Source organism: Convolutriloba macropyga, chromosome 5 (genome assembly GCF_964194025.1).
Source record: "Convolutriloba macropyga chromosome 5, txConMacr16.3, whole genome shotgun sequence".
Classification (NCBI taxonomy): Eukaryota; Metazoa; Xenacoelomorpha; order Acoela; family Convolutidae; genus Convolutriloba; species Convolutriloba macropyga.
The window spans coordinates 74,863,180-74,883,557 of NC_134472.1; the positions used below are offsets into that span (position 1 = coordinate 74,863,180).

The 20,378-nt window shown below is 35.5% G+C and overlaps 2 protein-coding genes across 3 annotated transcripts in view; both read left to right on the top strand.

Moving 5' to 3' along the window:
• LOC142339644 (uncharacterized) overlaps positions 1 to 20,378 on the top strand; it is a 615,633-nt gene that overhangs the window by 593,741 nt on the left and 1,514 nt on the right. For both annotated transcript variants that reach the window (XM_075389832.1, XM_075389831.1), the window contains exons 16-19: positions 5,814 to 5,927; positions 14,863 to 15,147; positions 16,650 to 17,027; positions 17,369 to 17,607. In XM_075389832.1, coding sequence (XP_075245947.1) covers positions 5,814 to 5,927; positions 14,863 to 15,147; positions 16,650 to 17,027; positions 17,369 to 17,607 — 1,016 coding nt within the window. The remainder of the gene's footprint in view (positions 1 to 5,813; positions 5,928 to 14,862; positions 15,148 to 16,649; positions 17,028 to 17,368; positions 17,608 to 20,378) is intronic.
• Positions 1 to 20,378, top strand: part of LOC142339651 (uncharacterized) — a 349,015-nt gene that overhangs the window by 161,670 nt on the left and 166,967 nt on the right. The window lies entirely within an intron of this gene.

A 20,378-nucleotide genomic window follows, 5' to 3' on the forward strand; every position in this document is an offset into this window, starting at 1 on the left:
CGAAAAAGCGAGTGATTTCGCGGCGTGAATTTTTTTCGCTCTAATTTTAAAGTAGAGTGAGAAAACGGTGTTTGAACAAAAATTCGGTTTCTCGGTAGTGGTTTTTTGTTCACATGCGGCAATTTCACTCTGATTTTTACTGTTTTTTCGATTTTTTGGATCGGATATTTTTCTAAAGGGTTCTCCCAATCCATTCACAGCTCATTCTAGACCTAGTTTTTTGTTTGAATTAAATTTTCATTTCTCGCTAATGGTTTTTTGTTCACATGCGGCATTTTGTCATTGATTTTCCGTTTTTTCTTATTCTTTTGATCTGATTTTTGTAAAAATGGTTTTCTCAATTCACTCATAGGCCATTCTAGGTCTAAATTTTCTGTTTAGTTAATGAAAATTCTTTGATTTGTACGTCAGGACTTGTCCTGCTATGTTTTTTGTTTCGTCGTCTTACGATCTTTTTTCGTTTTACATTTGTTCACACAGCAAAGCTGAAAAAGTCAAATTTTCTGAATGACTTCTTCCTCTCACTAACGGCATTTGCCCGCGTGATTTCATTTCTCACTCGCTGTAGCTTTAGGTAATTTGCGTGATTAGATTTTGATCATACGTGATTTACCTCACTCAATAAAATGACTTTTGCACTTTAAAACTTAGGTTTAATTTGAATTTGTTTAAGGTCAAAGGAACTCATATGTGCAGTAAATGTCCCCCCTAATAAGAGGCTTCTGTGGAATGAATTTTAACAAACTTTATTGATTTATCGCTGAATGTTTTTTAGCCTAGTGTTTTGAGCGGCGTCAATTTTTTGTCAATTTAGATCTATCTGTTTCTATCTCTATTATATGGCACGCAGGTCTATTCTTTCGCAGCTATTCCGGCAATCTGCCGGCTATGTTCTTGCTTTCTAAGGTGTAACTTAGTTAACTGAAGAGTTACGTCTGTTTTGTTCTTAATCTTTTCAGTTACACGAGTTGACTAGTACTCCGTCTTGGTTTGTGACTGACTTATTGCCGTATTATGTTACTACACGCCTAATCGGGTTCGTTGATCAGGTTGTGCTGCTTTCTGGGGTATGAATTAGTTTACTCACGAGTTCTTTCTCGATTGATTCTTGGATTTTCCGACAGTCTTAGGCTACACGTACGCTGTTCTTTCATTTTTATCTTGTTTGTGTAATCAATTTTTTGCCTTTCGTCTTTTTCACTCTTGGATGTGACGTGGTTGATTCACGGGTTGCCGCTAGTTAGAGCCCCGCCATGCGCAATGTCAGCTTGTTGGCTTTTGACCTAGCCTAGCTCTCGTGTCCCAATTCTGGTACCTTTTGTTAATTTCCTTCCCTTATGCCGTCCTCTAGTTTTAAAGTTGTTTTCCCTTCTCACTCTCTGGGGCGTCACTTAGCTTGCCTAAGAGTTACGGCCAGTCTGTTTGTTTGGGTCTGTGATGGTCTCGAAAGCTATCTTTGGTATCAAGGTATCTGTGAATTACGAAAAGATACTGTTGACAGGTTCAGTGAATGGAGTGTGAAACTACCCAATCTCCCAAATGTTTCTATTCCGCAAAGGCTTTTTTTCAGGACCATTTCAAAATCTCTAGTTACACTTGCGGGGCAATTCCTACTGTCTGCTAAATTGAAACGAGCTCTTACGGTAGCTTTGAAAAGTATTTTCATCTTGATCACAGTCATTATTTTGTAGTCTATTTTTTATAGTTGGTTCTAGATTCTGCTAATTTCTCTCGGACAATATATTTTACCTCGGCTTTTATCCTTTCCCACTGTTGCTAGCCTTCTAAGCTTAAGGTGATTACAACTACAATCGAGCTCTTACGGTAGCTTTGAAAAGTATTTTCATCTAGATCACGGTCATTATTTTGTACTGTATTTTCATGGAAGTTGATTCGAGATTCTGCTAATTGCTCTTGGACAATTTTTTTAATCTAGAGTTTATCCTACCCACTGTTGCAAGCTTTCTAAGTTAAAGGTGATTACAACTGCAATCAACCTCTCGCCTGTCATTCGAGTGAATGTTTTTAATAGCCGTAGAGCGATAGCTGGGACTATTACCAGCCTTCACTTAGTGTTGTCTTCAAGATTTTACGACCATTTGACGTCACAATCAGTTGAAATCAACTTTTTGTTCAATCGTTCGTGCAGTTTTAGCTGAATTGCATGCGTGATGTTTTTTTAACTCGTAGTTGAGCGACTTTTTTGTTCATTCGAGTTATTGAGTTTTTGGTCACACGTGAGTTACCTCACTCTCAAAATTGACCGCCCCACTCTAAAATCGACATTTCTTTACTTTGAAGTCGATGAAATAAGGTCAAGTGAGTGTGTGTCACTCTAGTTGAAAGTTATTTGAGAGAGGATATTAGAAGCAGCAGTAAGTGAAACAGATTCATAAGCAGAATGTAACATCTCAGCTTTTAATGAACATAAGTTTCTTTTTGGTCTGTTTGTTTTACTATCTTTGAGACTGCCGGTCTACAAAGCTATGGTGGCTATTTTCTGGTAGTATGTCAGCTATGTTCGATGATTGTGTATTAGTCTTGCTATTAGTTTTAATTTTGATAGCCTTCAATTTAGGAGCTGAATTCTGTATAATTTCGTAATCTAACAAACAATTCAGAACACTTTTTGGCACTTCGAAATAAAAACAGTCAATACGAATATCTTTTTTGTTCATATCGCAATGCATGTGAATTTTGTCAGTGGTGGTTATTACTGATTTTCATTAACACCTACTTTTTTTCATCCATTAATTGTTTTTATGTTTAATTCAATCCCACCGGAGGTGAATGAAGTGAACAGTGGTTATTTTGGGGTAATCTGCCGGCTATTTTTGATTATTAGCTAGGGATTACTGATGTTTGTTCTTTAATACCCACATTTTTCCAACTGTTTTAAAGAATTTTAGTTCTGAGTTTTTGTATTTGTTTTAGGGTGAAGTAACTTGAGAATTGTTTTAAGATTTTGAAAATAATCTTAGTTTTCAATTCTGAAAATCATCATTTCTGAATTTTAATATTTGTTTTCTTAGGGTGAAGTAACTTAAGAAATGTTAAGATTTTGAAAGTAATAGTTGGAGTGCTAGTTCATTTCAGTTTTTTTGAAGTATTGATGATATTTGATGTAATTGTGCTGTCAGACTTCTGAAGGTCAGAGAACGATTTTTTGTTCTCTTTCTTGCAGTATAGTGTTAGCTGTATTGTGACGACCCTCATGGTAAAACGAGCGAAATCAATGACGACCCGCGTTAGACAATGAAAAAGCATTAGAGCGAGTCTTTATTCGTATTGCGTGTCCCATAAAGTTGAAATGAGCGAACGTTTCAAAATCCACAATTCAAAGTTCAATTTTAAAAAGTAGAAAAAATGATGAATGAAAGCTTAATGGAAAGAACGTCGACAATCAAATGACCACATTGCTGCTCAACTGCAATGTCCTCTAATATATTTACATCAGCACAAAAAGATTTCACTCTTTTTCACATTAAAAAATGTCAGTAAATTTGTTTCTCTTTCTTTCATTTTCTTTTTGTTTCAATCAGAATTTTTGGTCAAAATTTAAGTGTAACCCTCAAGTGGTTGGTTTAGTTTCACGCCCATAGATGGTTTTAACTTCAAGATGAAGTCTATTAAGTTTCAGTTAATCGTTAAATTTATTTAATTGCTCTCAAATGAATTTGAATGTAATTAAATAAGTCTGTCGGTCTTTCCTGGTGTAATTTTTCGTCTTACTATTTAAATTAGTTATAACTTGTGTTATAAACTATTCAGAACTTTCAACAGCTGAGCTCAACTGCGCACGCTAATTGTCTCTAATTAATAGCCGCCTCCATCTTAGCAGGTGTTTATGGCGCTCCGAATTTAGAGATTTTGAATTGTATTGGGGCGCTTTCTTTTTTTTAAGATCTGTTCACATATTTTTGTTATGTTTTTTTTCCAATCCATTCATAGTTCATTCTAGACCTAGTTTTTTGTTTGAACCAAACTTTCATTTCTCGCTAAAGGAGTTTTGTTTTCATGTGGCATTTTTACATTGATTTTTTTTTAATTTTTATCTGAATTTTTTAGAATGGTTTTCTCAATTCCTTCTTAGTCCGTTCTAGGTCTAGTTTTTTTTGTTTAGTCAAAAAAAATTCTCTGAATTGTACGTCAGGGCTTGTCCTGCTATCTTTTAATTTATTAATAGCCGCACGGCGATAGCTGGGGCTATTATTACCCTTCTCTTGGTTTTATACAATTCAAAGAATTTGAATTGTATTGGGGCGCTGTCTTTTTTTTAAGGTCTGTTCACACTTTTTCATGATTTTTAAAGTCAAATTGGAGTAGTGATTTAGGTCAAGCCGAAACAGGAAGTGAAGCGAAAAAGCAAGTGGTTCTGCGGCGTGAAATTTTTTCGCTCTAGTTTTAAAGCAGAGTGTGAAAACGGTGTTTGAACAAAATTTCGCTTTCTCGCTCGTGATTATTGTTCACATGCGGCGATTTCACTTTGATTTTTTTTGGATCGGATTTTTTCTAAATGGTTTCTCCAATAGTTCATTCTAAGCCTAGTTTTTTGTTTGAACCAAATTTCATTTTTTCGCTAGTGGTTTTTTGTTCACATGCGGCCTTTTGACATTGTTTTTGTTTTTTTTTTTAAATTTTTTGATCTGATTTTTCAGAAATGGTTTACCCAATTGACTGTTAGTCCGTTTTAGGTTTAGTTTGTTGTATAGTCAATGAAAAATCTTTGAAGTGTACGTCAGGTCTTGTCCTGCTATTTTTTTTGTCAAGATTTTTATTACGACCATATGACGTCTTAACCACTTCAAATAACTGAAGTGCGTTAGTGACGTCATTTTTCGCTCTTAGTGGAGCGAGTTTTTTGTTCATTCGTGTGGATACATTTTTGGTCACACTTGACTTGCCTCACTCTCAAAAATGACTTCCTCACTTTTGTTTACTTTAATTCAAAGAGATAAGGTCAAGTGAATGTGTGTCACTCTAATTGAAAACTATTTGAGAGCAGCTAATAGAGGCAGCAGTAACTTATACAGATTCTTAATCAAAGTATAACATCTCATCCTTTAATTAAAAGAGTATTTTTTCGTCTGTCTTTTTTTACTGTTTTTTTGAGACTGCAGATCTACGAAGCTATTGCGGCTATTTTCTGGCAATCTACCAGCTTTGTTTTCTATTTTTTGGAGCTCATTTTTTTCTAAATGGTTTTTTCCTATCTTTTCATATTCCATTATAGGTATAGTTTTTGTCAGGATTTGTCCTGCTATGTTTTTTACTTCGTCGAACAAAAATTTGCGCTGTTTTTTGTTCATTTTGAATAAAATCTTTTCGACTTCTCTAGGCTAGGGCTAGTTTCATTGTTCGCTCATTCTGCTCAAATTCTTTTTGAACAGCAGTTGCTCAGTAAAGCAATCTGAAATGAACGGAATCAGTATCAAAACACGGAATCAAAAATGCAAGCGGGACCCTTGATGTTTGTTCTTATAAGTTTTAGTTACCATCTCGGATGTTTAATGTTATTGATAATAGCCCCTGTTTTCTCTCGTTAAGTAGCAAAGGATGTCGAAAAAAATGAAATCAAAATAGTTCGCACCTTTAAAAAATTTTCTGACATCGATCAGTTTTTCCATTTTTTCTGTTTTTTTTTTCAATCTCAATCGGGGTTATAGGAATCATTGGAGGCTATTTTCCGGCAATCATTTGGGTATGTTTTTGTTTTCTTGAGAAAATGTTGCATCAAATATAAGTTTCGCTCAACTAAAATCAAAGCTGTCTATATTTAGTTTAAGAATGTTGTTATTTTCGTATTGGTTTAGAGAGAACTCTGAGGGGTGCTTGTGGTGGAAACAGTGGGAAACGTGAGCCAACATTCACTGAATTTGACCCCAATCAGAGCAGCCGCAGCCGTGGCTCACATTCTGCTCAGAGAAGTACGAAGCTTAATAATACTTTCGACAGAAATAATGCGGATTTTTTAACAGCCACTGTCAGCTCTCAAATGGCTATTATTTCGGAGCTAGACTTTTTACGACACGATGTTTGTTGCAATTAAATTAGTCTTGCTCGTATTTTTCATCCGATTTTTCATCTGGCTAGTTTCTTGTCTCATCACCAAACTTATGTGACGTTTTGTTTTGAGAAATTGGATAAAGTGATTAAGTCCGAGGTTATTAAGTTTTGCTGAGCAGTCTTTAAGAGCCTCACTAGTCTGTTAAGTAAGCGATTCACCGAAACTATAAAGGAGACAAGTGACTCATCGAAACGATTAAGGAGACATAAATTCGTGGTTTGACGGGCCGTTTTTAGTTTTCCGCGCCCCTCGGAACTGTGGTAGATAGGTAAGATAGGTAAAGATAGATAGGCTCCCCAACCCTTTATTGTAGTGACTACGAAAGCCAACCCCTCGCTAGGCGTTTGAGAGCAATTCATCCGACTGAATCGGGTATGTTTTATTTATCTGTTTTGTTGAAAGCTGGAAAATTGGCACAGAAGGTAAAACACGTGAAAAAAATTGTAGTGGTTTGACTCATGAACAGGGTATTTGAAGAGTGGAGCGAAGAGAGAGCGGTTATTTTGTTCGTACCTCTGTTTTCGAGAGAGAGAGAGAGATGTGAAAAATTATATAGTTTAAGTGAGCAACGTATTTTGTTTGCTACTTTTTGAATGTTATTTTTTGTAATAGCTATTTTGTAAAAGGTTTCAAAAGACTACAGTTTTGACAATGGTGATAGTATTCAGGTTGTTCTGGTCGTGATCTAAAATTTCTTTGGTTAATAAAATGAGTTTACTCTAATATTGAGGATATTCAACTGTTTTGCGGATTTTTAGGCTGCTTTAGCTATTTTTAAACCGGTTTTAATTTAAGGCTGCAAAGCTGTAGGCTGAGCGTAGCTATACGAAGGTGCTCTTGTTTTTTACAATTCAAGAATTGGATGGTACTGGTGCTCTGTATTTCTTTGAAAGATGCTTTCACACCTTTTACATGACTTTGATCTTTCAAAATGGGATAAACAGGTAACGCCCAGTGGGCATCAAGTTTCAATAGAGGCGCATAGCCTGCTTTATAAGTCTTCCAAGTGCTAAGAGTGGTACGGCTGCTAGGAAATCCTTAATTCAATGTTAAAAGGTCTGTTTTAGAAGTTTTTGAGCCCAACATGGTGCAATTCTTCGTTTTTTTTTTGGCGCAATTCTTCGTTTTTCGAGCTTCGTCATTTTTTGTTTGATCAGTTTTGAATTGACGTTTAATTGCTCTCTAGCATTTGAAGCAATTATTGAAAACGTGTTGATTTTTTAATGCAAAATTTTTGCTCGACCATTTTGCGCTCTGGTTCTAGAAAATTTGGTGACTTCTCGAGTTGGTTTCTCAAGCTTCTTCAATTCTTAATTTTGAGTGATTTAAATTGGTCTCATTCTGAAACAAAGTTTGTGGCTAATATGAAAGTTATTGTTAGCGGTTGAGCAACAACGCATTTACAGCTTAGTGGTTAAGATCTCTGTCTTCTATCGTGGAGTTGGCGGGTTCGAACCCCTATCACGGCCGAGTTTTTAGCCAAACAAATTTCTAAGCTACACCCCTAAATGAAATTACCCCCTCCTGTTGTTTGAGAGCAATTCACCTGACGTTAGTCAATTTATCTTCTTCAGCGTTGATAAAGGCAAGATATTATTACATTTATGACCATTTTGTGAGCTATATGTTTTGGTACTGAAAACAAAAATGCCAAATGATAGTAATTTTTGCAATTTTCTCAAGTTTTCGACAATTTTTGTCATTTTTTTTCAACCTCAGGGAAACTCCGTTTTTTTTAAATAAAGTTAATTATTTTAATTTTTTTTGGAAATAATCGTGTTCCGAGTTTATTGTTTTTTTAGGCTTAAAAATTGATTACTGAATATTTTGTGGAGACGTTAAAATGTTCTTAAGATGTTAATTTTAGAAATTTTAGCAACCTTTCAGTTTGCAATTGTTTTCAGAATTATTGAAAATTTTTGTCATTTTCTTAGTTATCGATCTCTAACAGCCAGTAAAGCATTTTGAGGCCAGTGAAACTATGCAGTTGTATTACTGGACAGATTCGAGAGACAAAAATGGTTTTGAACATTAATATTTTGAACTTCAGAAACTTCTTAGTTTTTTCGATTTTCAATTTAGTAAGTATTTGTCATCTTTCTCGAGTTTTTAATCTTTAGTGGCCACTAAACCCCTTTCGAGGCTTTTGTATTGGTATTGGGCATATTTTAATGGATCAATTTTGGCCTTCAGGGTAAAAGTTTCAAGAGTTTTAGGCAATAATTTTAGTTTAGTTTGATTATTTTGGTTTCTTAACTTTTGAGTCTGTCTCTTTAGCTGGCATATTGTTTAATTGGTCTGCTGGACAGTTAGTGGTTCTAACGTTTTCATATTCTTTGGAATTTTTTGAGGACTTGTCCTGCTGTTTTTTGTTCGTTCGTCTAACGCTTTTGTGTTTTGTTCTAGAACTTTTTTTCGCTTGACTTTTCCACTCTTGATTTCTTGTTTTTTTTTGCGTGAGCTTAATTTTTTGCGTTCAGAAATTAGGTCTGTTGATAAAACAGATTTTATTGTAAGATTAGAGTGGTACGGCTTCTAGGAAATCCTGAATTCAATGTTATAAGGTCTGTTTTGGAAGTTTTTGAGCCCAACATGGTGCAATTCTTCGTTTTTTGGCGCAATTCTTCGTTTTTCGAGCTTCGTCATTTTTTGTTTGATCAGTCTTAAATTGACGTTTAATTGCTCTCTAGCATTTGAAGCAATTATTGAAAACGTGTCGATTTTTTTAATGCAAAATTTTTGCTCGACCATTTTGCGCTCTGGTTCTAGAACATTTGGTGACTTCTCGAGTTGATTTCTCAAGCTTCTTCAATTCTTAATTTTGAGTGATTTAAATTGGTCTCATTCTGAAATAAAGTTTGTGGCTAATATAAAAGTTATCGTAGGCGGTTGAGTAACAACGCATTTATAGCTTAGTGGTTAAGATGTCTTCTATCGTGGAGTTGGCGGGTTCGAACCCCTATCACGACCGAGTTTTTACCCAAACAAATTTCTAAGCTACACCACTAAATGAAATTACCCCCCTCCTGTTGTTTGAGAGCATTTCACCTGACTTTAGTCAATTTATCTTCTTCAGCGTTGATAAAGGCAAGATATAATTACATTTATGACCAGTTTGTGAGCTATATGTTTTGGTACTGAAAACAAAAATGCCAGATGATAGTAACTTTTACAATTTTCTCAAGTTTTCGACAATTTTTGTCATTTTTTTCAACCTCAGGGAAACTCCGTTTTTTTTAAATAAAGTTAAATATTTCATTTTTTTTCGGAAATAATCGTGTTCCGAGTTTATTGTTTTTTTGGCTTAAAAATTGATTACTGAATTTTTTGTGGAGACGTTAGAATGTTCTTAAGATGTTAACTTGAGAAGTTTTAGCAACCTTTCAGTTTGCAATTGTTTTCAAATTTATTGAAAATTTTCGTCATTTTCTTAGTTATCGATCTCTAACAGCCAGTAAAGGATTTTGAGGCCAGTGAAACTATGCAGTTGTATTACTGGACAGATTCGAGAGACAAAAATGGTTTTGAACATTAATATTTTGAACTTCAGAAACTTCTTAGTTTTTTCGATTTTCAATTTAGTAAGTATTTGTCATCTTTCTCGAGTTTTTAATCTTTAGTGGCCACTAAACCCCTTTCTAGGCTTTTGTATTGGTATTGGGCATATTTTAATGGATCAATTTTGGCCTTCAGGGTAAAAGTTTCAAGAGTTTTAGGCAATAATTTTAGTTTAGTTTGATTATTTTGGTTTCTTAACTTTTGAGTCTGTCTCTTTAGCTGGCATATTGTTTAATTGGTCTGCTGGACAGTTAGTGGTTCTAACGTTTTCATATTCTTTGGAATTTTTTGAGGACTTGTCCTGCTGTTTTTTGTTCGTTCGTCTAACGCTTTTTCGTTTTGTGTTTTGTTCAAGAACTTTTTTTCGCTTGACTTTTCCACTCTTGATTTCTTGTTTTTTTTTGCGTGAGCTTAATTTTTTGCGTTCAGAAATTATGTCTGTTAATAAAACAGATTTTATTGTAAGATTAGAGTGGTACGGCTTCTAGAAAATCCTGAATTCAATGTTATAAGGTCTGTTTTGGAGGTTTTTGAGCCCAACATGGTGCAATTATTCGTTTTTTGGCGCAATTCTTCGTTTTTCGAGCTTCGTCATTTTTTGTTTGATCAGTCTTAAATTGACGTTTAATTGCTCTCTAGCATTTGAAGCAATTATTGAAAACGTGTTGATTTTTTTAATGCAAAATTTTTGCTCGACCATTTTGCGCTCTGGTTCTAGAACATTTGGTGACTTCTCGAGTTGATTTCTCAAGCTTCTTCAATTCTTAATTTTGAGTGATTTAAATTGGTCTCATTCTGAAATAAAGTTTGTGGCTAATATAAAAGTTATCGTCAGCGGTTGAGTAACAACGCATTTATAGCTTAGTGGTTAAGATGTCTTCTATCGTGGAGTTGGCGGGTTCGAACCCCTATCACGGCCGAGTTTTTACCCAAACAAATTTCTAAGCTACACCACTAAATGAAATTACCCCCTCCTGTTGTTTGAGAGCATTTCACCTGACTTTAGTCAATTTATCTTCTTCAGCGTTGATAAAGGCAAGATATAATTACATTTATGACCAGTTTGTGAGCTATATGTTTTGGTACTGAAAACAAAAATGCCAGATGATAGTAACTTTTACAATTTTCTCAAGTTTTCGACAATTTTTGTCATTTTTTTCAACCTCAGGGAAACTCCGTTTTTTTTTTAAATAAAGTTAAATATTTCATTTTTTTTTGGAAATAATCGTGTTCCGAGTTTATTGTTTTTTTGGCTTAAAAATTGATTACTGAATTTTTTGTGGAGACGTTAGAATGTTCTTAAGATGTTAACTTGAGAAGTTTTAGCAACCTTTCAGTTTGCAATTGTTTTCAAATTTATTGAAAATTTTCGTCATTTTCTTAGTTATCGATCTCTAACAGCCAGTAAAGGATTTTGAGGCCAGTGAAACTATGCAGTTGTATTACTGGACAGATTCGAGAGACAAAAATGGTTTTGAACATTAATATTTTGAACTTCAGAAACTTCTTAGTTTTTTCGATTTTCAATTTTGTAAGTATTTGTCATCTTTCTCGAGTTTTTAATCTTTAGTGGCCACTAAACCCCTTTCTAGGCTTTTGTATTGGTATTGGGCATATTTTAATGGATCAATTTTGGCCTTCAGGGTAAAAGTTTCAAGAGTTTTAGGCAATAATTTTAGTTTAGTTTGATTATTTTGGTTTCTTAACTTTTGAGTCTGTCTCTTTAGCTGGCATATTGTTTAATTGGTCTGCTGGACAGTTAGTGGTTCTAACGTTTTCATATTCTTTGGAATTTTTTGAGGACTTGTCCTGCTGTTTTTTGTTCGTTCGTCTAACGCTTTTGTGTTTTGTTCTAGAACTTTTTTTCGCTTGACTTTTCCACTCTTGATTTCTTGTTTTTTTTTGCGTGAGCTTAATTTTTTGCGTTCAGAAATTATGTCTGTTAATAAAACAGATTTTATTGTAGGATTAGAGTGGTACGGCTTCTAGGAAATCCTGAATTCAATGTTATAAGGTCTGTTTTGGAAGTTTTTGAGCCCAACATGGTGCAATTCTTCGTTTTTTTGGCGCAATTCTTCGTTTTTCGAGCTTCGTCATTTTTTGTTTGATCAGTCTTAAATTGACGTTTAATTGCTCTCTAGCATTTGAAGCAATTATTGAAAACGTGTTGATTTTTTTAATGCAAAATTTTTGCTCGACCATTTTGCGCTCTGGTTCTAGAACATTTGGTGACTTCTCGAGTTGATTTCTCAAGCTTCTTCAATTCTTAATTTTGAGTGATTTAAATTGGTCTCATTCTGAAATAAAGTTTGTGGCTAATATAAAAGTTATCGTCAGCGGTTGAGTAACAACGCATTTATAGCTTAGTGGTTAAGATGTCTTCTATCGTGGAGTTGGCGGGTTCGAACCCCTATCACGGCCGAGTTTTTACCCAAACAAATTTCTAAGCTACACCACTAAATGAAATTACCCCCCTCCTGTTGTTTGAGAGCATTTCACCTGACTTTAGTCAATTTATCTTCTTCAGCGTTGATAAAGGCAAGATATAATTACATTTATGACCAGTTTGTGAGCTATATGTTTTGGTACTGAAAACAAAAATGCCAGATGATAGTAACTTTTGCAATTTTCTCAAGTTTTCGACAATTTTTGTCATTTTTTTCAACCTCAGGGAAACTCCGTTTTTTTTAAATAAAGTTAAATATTTCAATTTTTTTTTGGAAATAATCGTGTTCCGAGTTTATTGTTTTTTTGGCTTAAAAATTGATTACTGAATTTTTTGTGGAGACGTTAGAATGTTCTTAAGATGTTAACTTGAGAAGTTTTAGCAACCTTTCAGTTTGCAATTGTTTTCAAATTTATTGAAAATTTTCGTCAGTTTCTTAGTTATTGATCTCTAACAGCCAGTAAAGCATTTTGAGGCCAGTGAAACTATGCAGTTCTATTACTGGACAGATTCGAGAGACAAAAATGGTTTTGAACATTAATATTTTGAACTTCAGAAATTTCTTAGTTTTTTCGATTTTCAATTTTGTAAGTATTTGTCATCTTTCTCGAGTTTTTATTCTTTAGTGGCCACTAAACCCCTTTCTAGGCTTTTGTATTGGTATTGGGCATATTTTAATGGATCAATTTTGGCCTTCAGGGTAAAAGTTTCAAGAGTTTTAGGCAATAATTTTAGTTTAGTTTGATTATTTTGGTTTCTTAACTTTTGAGTCTGTCTCTTTAGCTGGCATATTGTTTAATTGGTCTGCTGGACAGTTAGTGGTTCTAACGTTTTCATATTCTTTGGAATTTTTTGAGGACTTGTACTGCTGTTTTTTGTTCGTTCGTCTAACGCTTTTTCGTTTTGTGTTTTGTTCAAGAACTTTTTTTCGCTTGACTTTTCCACTCTTGATTTCTTGTTTTTTTGCGTGAGCTTAATTTTTTGCGTTCAGAAATTATGTCTGTTAATAAAACAGATTCTATTGTAGGATTAGAGTGGTACGGCTTCTAGGAAATCCTGAATTCAATGTTATAAGGTCTGTTTTGGAAGTTTTTGAGCCCAACATGGTGCAATTCTTTGTTTTTTTGGCGCAATTCTTCGTTTTTCGAGCTTCGTCATTTTTTGTTTGATCAGTCTTGAGTTGACGTTTAATTGCTCTAGCATTTGAAGCAAATATTGAAAACGTGTTGATTTTTTTAATGCAAAATTTTTGCTCGACCATTTTGCGCTCTGGTTCTGGAACATTTGGTGACTTCTCGAGTTGGTTTCTCAAGCTTCTTCAATTCTTAATTTTGAGTGAATTAAATTGGTCTCATTCTGAAATAAAGTTTGTGGCTAATATAAAAGTTATCGTCAGCGGTTGAGTAACAACGCATTTATAGCTTAGTGGTTAAGATCTCTGTCTTCTATCGTGGAGTTGGGTTCGAACCCCTATCACGGCCGAGTTTTTACCCAAACAAATTTCTAAGCTACACCACTAAATGAAATTACCCCCCTCCTGTTGTTTGAGAGCAATTCACCTGACTTTAGTCAATTTATCTTCTTCAGCGTTGATATAATTACATTTATGACCATTTTGTGAGCTATATGTTTTGGTACTGAAAACAAAAATGCCAAATGATAGTAACTTTTGCAATTTTCTCAAGTTTTCGACAATTTTTGTCATTTTTTTCAACCTCAGGGAAACTCCGTTTTTTTAAATATAGTTAAATATTTCAAATTTTTTTTTTGGAAATAATTGTGTTCCGAGTTTATTGTTTTTTTGGCTTAAAAATTGATTACTGAATTTTTTGTGGAGACGTTAGAGTGTTCTTAAGATGTTAACTTGAGAAGTTTTAGCAACCTTTCAGTTTGCAATTGTTTTCAAATTTATTGAAAATTTTCGTCATTTTCTTAGTTATCGATCTCTAACAGCCAGTAAAGCATTTTGAGGCCAGTGAAACTATGCAGTTCTATTACTGGACAGATTCGAGAGACAAAAATGGTTTTGAACATTAATATTTTGAACTTCAGAAACTTCTTAGTTTTTTCGGTTTTCAATTTTGTTCGTTCGTCTGACGCTTTTTCGTTTTGTGTTTTGTTCTAGAACTTTTTTCGCTTGACTTTTCCACTCTTGATTTCTTGTTTTTTGCGTGAGCTTAATTACTTGCGTTCAGAAATTATGTCTGTTAATAAAACAGATTCTATTGTAAGATTAGCGGTGATAAGGGTCTGGTAGTTGAGTGGATAATCCTTCTGAATCTTACGCCATGGAGAGGGGTTCACACCTCACCGTCGTCAAAAAATTTTTGCACCCAAAAATACTCTCAATATTACACCCTCTGATTTAAAGTTTTTGAGGTGGCCGCAATAAATTTTTTCCAGCTCATTTCTGTATGTGTTTTTATCTGTATTATCGGCACGCAAGTCTATTTTGCAGCTGTTCTGGCTGTCTGTCGGCTATGTTCTTGTTTTATTGCATCTATTGAGAATTGAGTACACGCTTATTGTTCAAAGTGCTTATTACCATCAACACCCATAGAATAATCTGTAGCATGTACCCCCTCTAAGTTACTCGACAGTCGTTCGAGAGCAATTTTTCCTACCTTAGTCGGTTTATGTTTATTTTACTGAAATTGTGCAAAATTACGGCCACTATTTTCCACCAAGCTACTACCAAACCGTCTCTTGTGAGTGTTTTATATGCGTGCAAGCTGTCACAAAATTGTCTGTGTTTATGATTGTAGTTAGCAATCAATACTAATTATTGCAGGTAGATGGCGAGAGAAGAGCCACCCATCGGGCAGATCCAACATGGTCCAGGGCAATGACGTAAGCTGGCACGAGGAAATTTCTCCTGTGAGCCCAAATACTTCAGCTGAATTGACATCCCTTAATAGTCACTCAATGGGCGAGCGCAAGATCCTGCCGACCAATGGTGGCAGCTATTCCTCATCTAATGCGTACAAGTTGTCACAAATGTTGCAACGGGCCTCTTTGGGACGAGATCCGCGGTATGGAATCAGTGATAGCGATGGAGCTTCAGCTTCTAGAGACGGTGGGTTGGAAATAGAGCTAAGATACTACCTTTTTAATTGCTCAAGAATTAAAAGCAATTATTGTAAACGTGTGTGTCATTTTTATGCGAATTTTTTGCTTGACCGTTTTGCGCTTTTCTTCTAGAATAATCTGCGACTTCTCAAGTGACTTTTTCACGCAATTCTTCGTTTTTGAGTGATTTTTATTGCTCTCACTCCGAAATAAAGTTTGTTGTTCAAACAAAAACGATTGTTAGAGACTCGATGAAAAGTTCATGATAGCCGAGTGGTTAATACCTCCGTCGAGGTGACGGAATCGGACTCAGGAGGTCGGGGTTTGAATCCCACAGTCGAGTGGGGTTTACGCACCCATAAAGAAAAATTTATCGAGGCTACAGCTCCTGAATTAAATTGTGCCGGCTGTCATTCCAGAACAGTTTTTGCCACGTTTGTCGGTTTATGTTTTTGTTATTTGTTCTCAAACAAATTTGTAGTAATTTTATTACTCTTGTCTTTTTTATGCAATTTTTCGCTTGACGGGTTTTTCGTCTGACCCATTTGACTTTTTGTTATCAAAAACGGGATAAACAGATAGCGCATGGAGAGCATTAAGTGGCCGAGGAATTCTCTTAGAGCCTTACTAGTCTAAGTATGCGATTGACCATAACTATTTTTAAAGACATTTTCATGGTGTGAAGGGCGGTTCTTTATTAATAGCCGCCCTCATCTTCTCAGCCGGCTATTATAGCGCTCCTATTTTTTTTTTACTTCGTCGAATAAAAAAATGTTTCGCTTTACCTCATTTTGCCGCCTTTTCAACATTTTGCGTGAAATCTTTTTGACTTCTCTAGGCTAGTTTCTCTCCTCTCTCATTCTGCTAAAAGTGATTTTGAACATCAGTTGCTCAGCAAAGCGATTCAAAATGAACAGAGTCAGTATAAAAAATTGAAGTCAGAAATAGAAACGGGATAAACCCATAAAGCCCAATTTTAGATGCCCGCTATTTGAACGTCGGTCCTATAAGTATTAGTTACCTCTCTCTAATGCTTATTGTTATTGATAGTAGCCCCTGTAGCCTCTCTCTAAGAAACAGAAGTATGTTCAACTGCGAAATGCCATCAAAATAAAGCGGACTTGTAAAATATTTTTGTACAAAAATCTTTTTTTTTCAATATCTTCTGTTATTTCAATCCCAATCATGCTTATTGGAATCAACGGCGGCTATTTTCCGGCAATCTGCCGGGTATGTTCTTAAAATTTTGGCGCGCTCCCCACGTCGGCCCTCATTGTCCGCGGTTTCCCTTTTATTAAAGAGCTATTATATATGTTTCTCTCTGTATGGAGAGCTTGGTGGTATCTCTGTCTAATGGTTTCCGAAGTTTTAGCGAAATTAAAATTCTTCGGGAACTAATTCGAGCGAAGTTCCAAACTGAAAACGATACCCGTAGAAGCATTCTGAAAAATTTGTCGCTTAAAATCTTCTTAGTTTTATTCTTTTTGTGATTTGCATGCAATTCTTTAGGTATGAGGTACGACGCCAATGTCTCGGGTACCCGACCGAGACGCGTGCCCTCTGGCAGTGACGACGACGCCTGCAGCGGGAGTGGAGACGACAACAATGACGATGAGTCAGTCAGTAGCATGAGTGACAACGAGAGCAGCGCCCCTGTCACCTCCCAGCTCAATGGCGAGATGAGTGCCAGAGCCAGGCAAGTCTCAGCAACTGCTCCTGATGCGGGAAGGGGATCTGTTCGGATGAAGTCCATGGGTGTCGTGGGACATCCTGTCCACTTATGTGTTGGTGACTTGATGAGCAGTAACAGCAGTGCCGAGCTATTAGGCACTGTTGCATGTTCAATTGGAACTTCAAGAACTGCATCCAGTATGGAGCATGAAACAAGTAAGGCAGTATCATTTTTTCAAACAATATCCATGATGCCATTGGCTTACCAGCAACTTCTGATTGACTAAACGTCTCGTTATTAACTGCGTGCGGTACGTTTTAAGTAACCTCGAGAAACCGTTTTTGGGGTACTTTGACGTTATGTATTTTACTAACCAATTTATTTTAACATAATAGCCATGGTTGCTTTCGATCGCGAAAGAATCAATATTTGAGGTGAAGTTTTATTGATCGCGAGGGTTGAATGTAAGTCAGTAATGCAAATGAGAGAAACATGGCGTGTTTGCAAATCTCCACGGAAAAATATTTGTTGAAGATTTTGATTGAACGTTTTTCAGTGATTTTGAGTGACGAAGATGATGACGAGCAAGACGCTGCTGGTGTTAGCAATGCTTCTGAGGGCGATGGGACCGTTCTCAACATGCGTGGATCTCTTGTCTCCTCCACAGGAAGTGGACCAGGTGAAGACGTTGATCACGATGCGGGTGACGATGATGAGGATGATGATGATTACAGCACAGAAGACGAAGAAGAGGTACCACATCATCGAGTTCATCAGGATATGAGCGTGCCAGTTGTAAGTGTCTGACAGCAGTTGAGAATATGATTGATATTATTGCATTGATCCTATCAGTAATGCAATTGAAAAAAAAAATATATTTTCGACTTTACTGCATTCCCTGTTACAAATTGTGTCAATTTTTATTCTTAGTAAATTATGGCATCGGTGTAAGGCGCAGTTGGCTTGTTAAAATAATATTCACCCGGTAAACAGGTCAAAAACAGATATCTAAAAAAAATAGATTTTAAAGCCGTCCTCATCATCTCAGCAGGCTATTATTGCGCTTCTATTTTGTTTCAATATCCAACCTCATCTTCTCAGCCGGCTATTATTGCGCGCCTAATTTTCTTTTTTCGTCGAATAAAAATTTGTTTTGTTTTCTCTCATTATTGACGCTTTTTTGATATTTTGCGTGAAATTTTGACTTCTCTGGGCTAGTTTCATTCTTCGCTCATTCTGCTTTATAACAGCAGTTGCTCACAAAGCAATCTATAATGAGTAGAATCAGTATCAAAGAACGAAATCAAAATCAGAAAACGAGACAAACCCTTAAAGCTCAATTTTATATGCCCGCTACTTCAAATTTCTTATACGTTTAGTTTCTATCTCTAATCTTTATTGGTATTGTTACTAGCCCCTGTATCCTCTCATTGAGAAGCACGAGTGTGCCTACGAAATGAAGTCTAAAAAGTTTGCACTATGAGAATGTTTTCATACGGCACTAATTTTCTATTCTCTCAATCCTAATCGGGGTCATGGGACTAAATGGCGACTTTTTTTCCGGCAATCTGCCGGGTATGTTTTGCTATAGCTGTGAAACTTTAAGATGAGCGTATATATATTGCGTTGTTTGTGTTTTGTATTGAATTTGAATTGTATTGTGCCGCAGTCTTAAGATATGGACACTCATTTTCATGATTTTGCAAGTCAAATGCAAATGATTTTGGTAGCGTCGAAAAAGGAAATGGAGCGAAAAAGCGAGTGATTTTTCGTCAAGAAGTTTTTCACTCTGATTTTATTATAGTGAGAAACTGGTGTTTGAACAACAATTCGCTTTCTCATGGTTTTTGACATGCGGCATTTTGATTTTTGGTAGCCGCCGTCAGTCTCAACGGCTATGGTTTAGGCTCTTCCTTTTTTGAATTCGCTTTACCTTTTTACCAAGTCTTTCATTTTACATAAGTAGCAATTTTCACGTTTACTCTAGACTTGCCTCGCTCACTGTTTCAAACGAATGGATTTTAAATCTCATTGTTGTTGTTGCATGCAATGTTATGATAACGGTCAATGTCAAAAGAGGAATTCAAACGAAACGCGATAAATTGATAAAGGACGTCATTAAGTCAGTGTTTTGGATTATCAGAGCTCATTAGAGTGATTGCTAGCTGACATTGCCATAATAGCTGTCAGTTTAGAAGCTGAATTAAGTTTAATTTTAGAATCTAAGTTGAACTGCAAACCAAAATTGAAATACTCAGAAAAATTTCAGTCAAGTGAATTAACACCTCTTCTCTCCTGTTTTTATCCCGATGTTCGTCAAGCGCGTCAACAACAGCTGTTTTCTGGCATTTGGTGGTGGGCTCGGTTTACTGTTTTTTCAATTTTACGGTCAATTTTTTTCCATTTTTCCCAATCATTCGTAGTCCTTTTGTCTAGATTTTTTTGTCAATGGAAATTCTTTGAATTGTAGGGTCAGACTTGTCCTGCTATTTTTTGTTGTCTGACGGTCTTTTTATAGCTGCGAAGCTGTAAGCTGAGCGGAGCTATATTGCTGTGTTCTTGGTTTTTTTTTATTTTGCCCTCTGACGCTCATTTTTGTTTTACATTTGTTCACACAGCAAAGCTGGAAAAGTCAATTTTTCTGAATGACTTCCTCTCACTAACTGCATTTGCGCTCGTGACGTCATTTCACATTTTTTCTCTAGCAAAAGTTTTCAGATAATTAGATTTTGATCTTACGTAGCTTACCTTACAAAATAAAATGACTTTTTAACTTTAAAACTTAAGTTTAATTTCAATTAGTTCATGTTCAAAGGAACTTGTGCGTAAAGGTCCCTTATAAAGGCTTCTACCGAATGAATGTTAACAATCTTTATTAATTTATCGTTGAATGTTTTTCACCTAGCATTTTGAGTGGCGTCATTTTTTTCCAATTTAGATCTGTATCTGTTTCTATCTCTATTATATGGCACGCAAATCTATTCTTTCGCAGCTGTTCCGCAATCTGCCGGCTATGTTTTCCTTATACATTTAATCACACGGCAAAGCGGAGATGTCCGATTTTTGAATGACTTTTACCACTCTAATTGCGTTTGTACGCATGATGTCATTCCTCACTCTCTCTAGCAAATCTTCTCAGGTTATTTGCGTGATTAATTTTTGATCATACATGACTTACTAACTGAAAAAAATGATTTTTGCGCTTTAAGATGTTTCAATTGTTGATTGGAAGTTTTTTGAGTCGTCTTCCGATTCATTTATTGATCCTTTTACGTCTAGTCTTTTGTTTAGTCAATCGACATTCTTTCTGTTTTGTGAGGACTTTTGTGTATTTTTAGTTCGTCGTCTGTTGTGTTTTTTGGTTTATCGACTCTTTTTCTTCTTACATTTGATCACACAGCAAAGTTAAAAAATTATGTATTTTGGAATGACTTTTCCTCGCACTTACAGGATTAGCCTGCGAGGCATCATTGCTCATCTCGTGGTTAGATTTTGATAATACGTGACTTACCTCACTCAATAAAATGACTGCGGTTTACAGTTTAATTTGATTTAGTTTGAGGTCA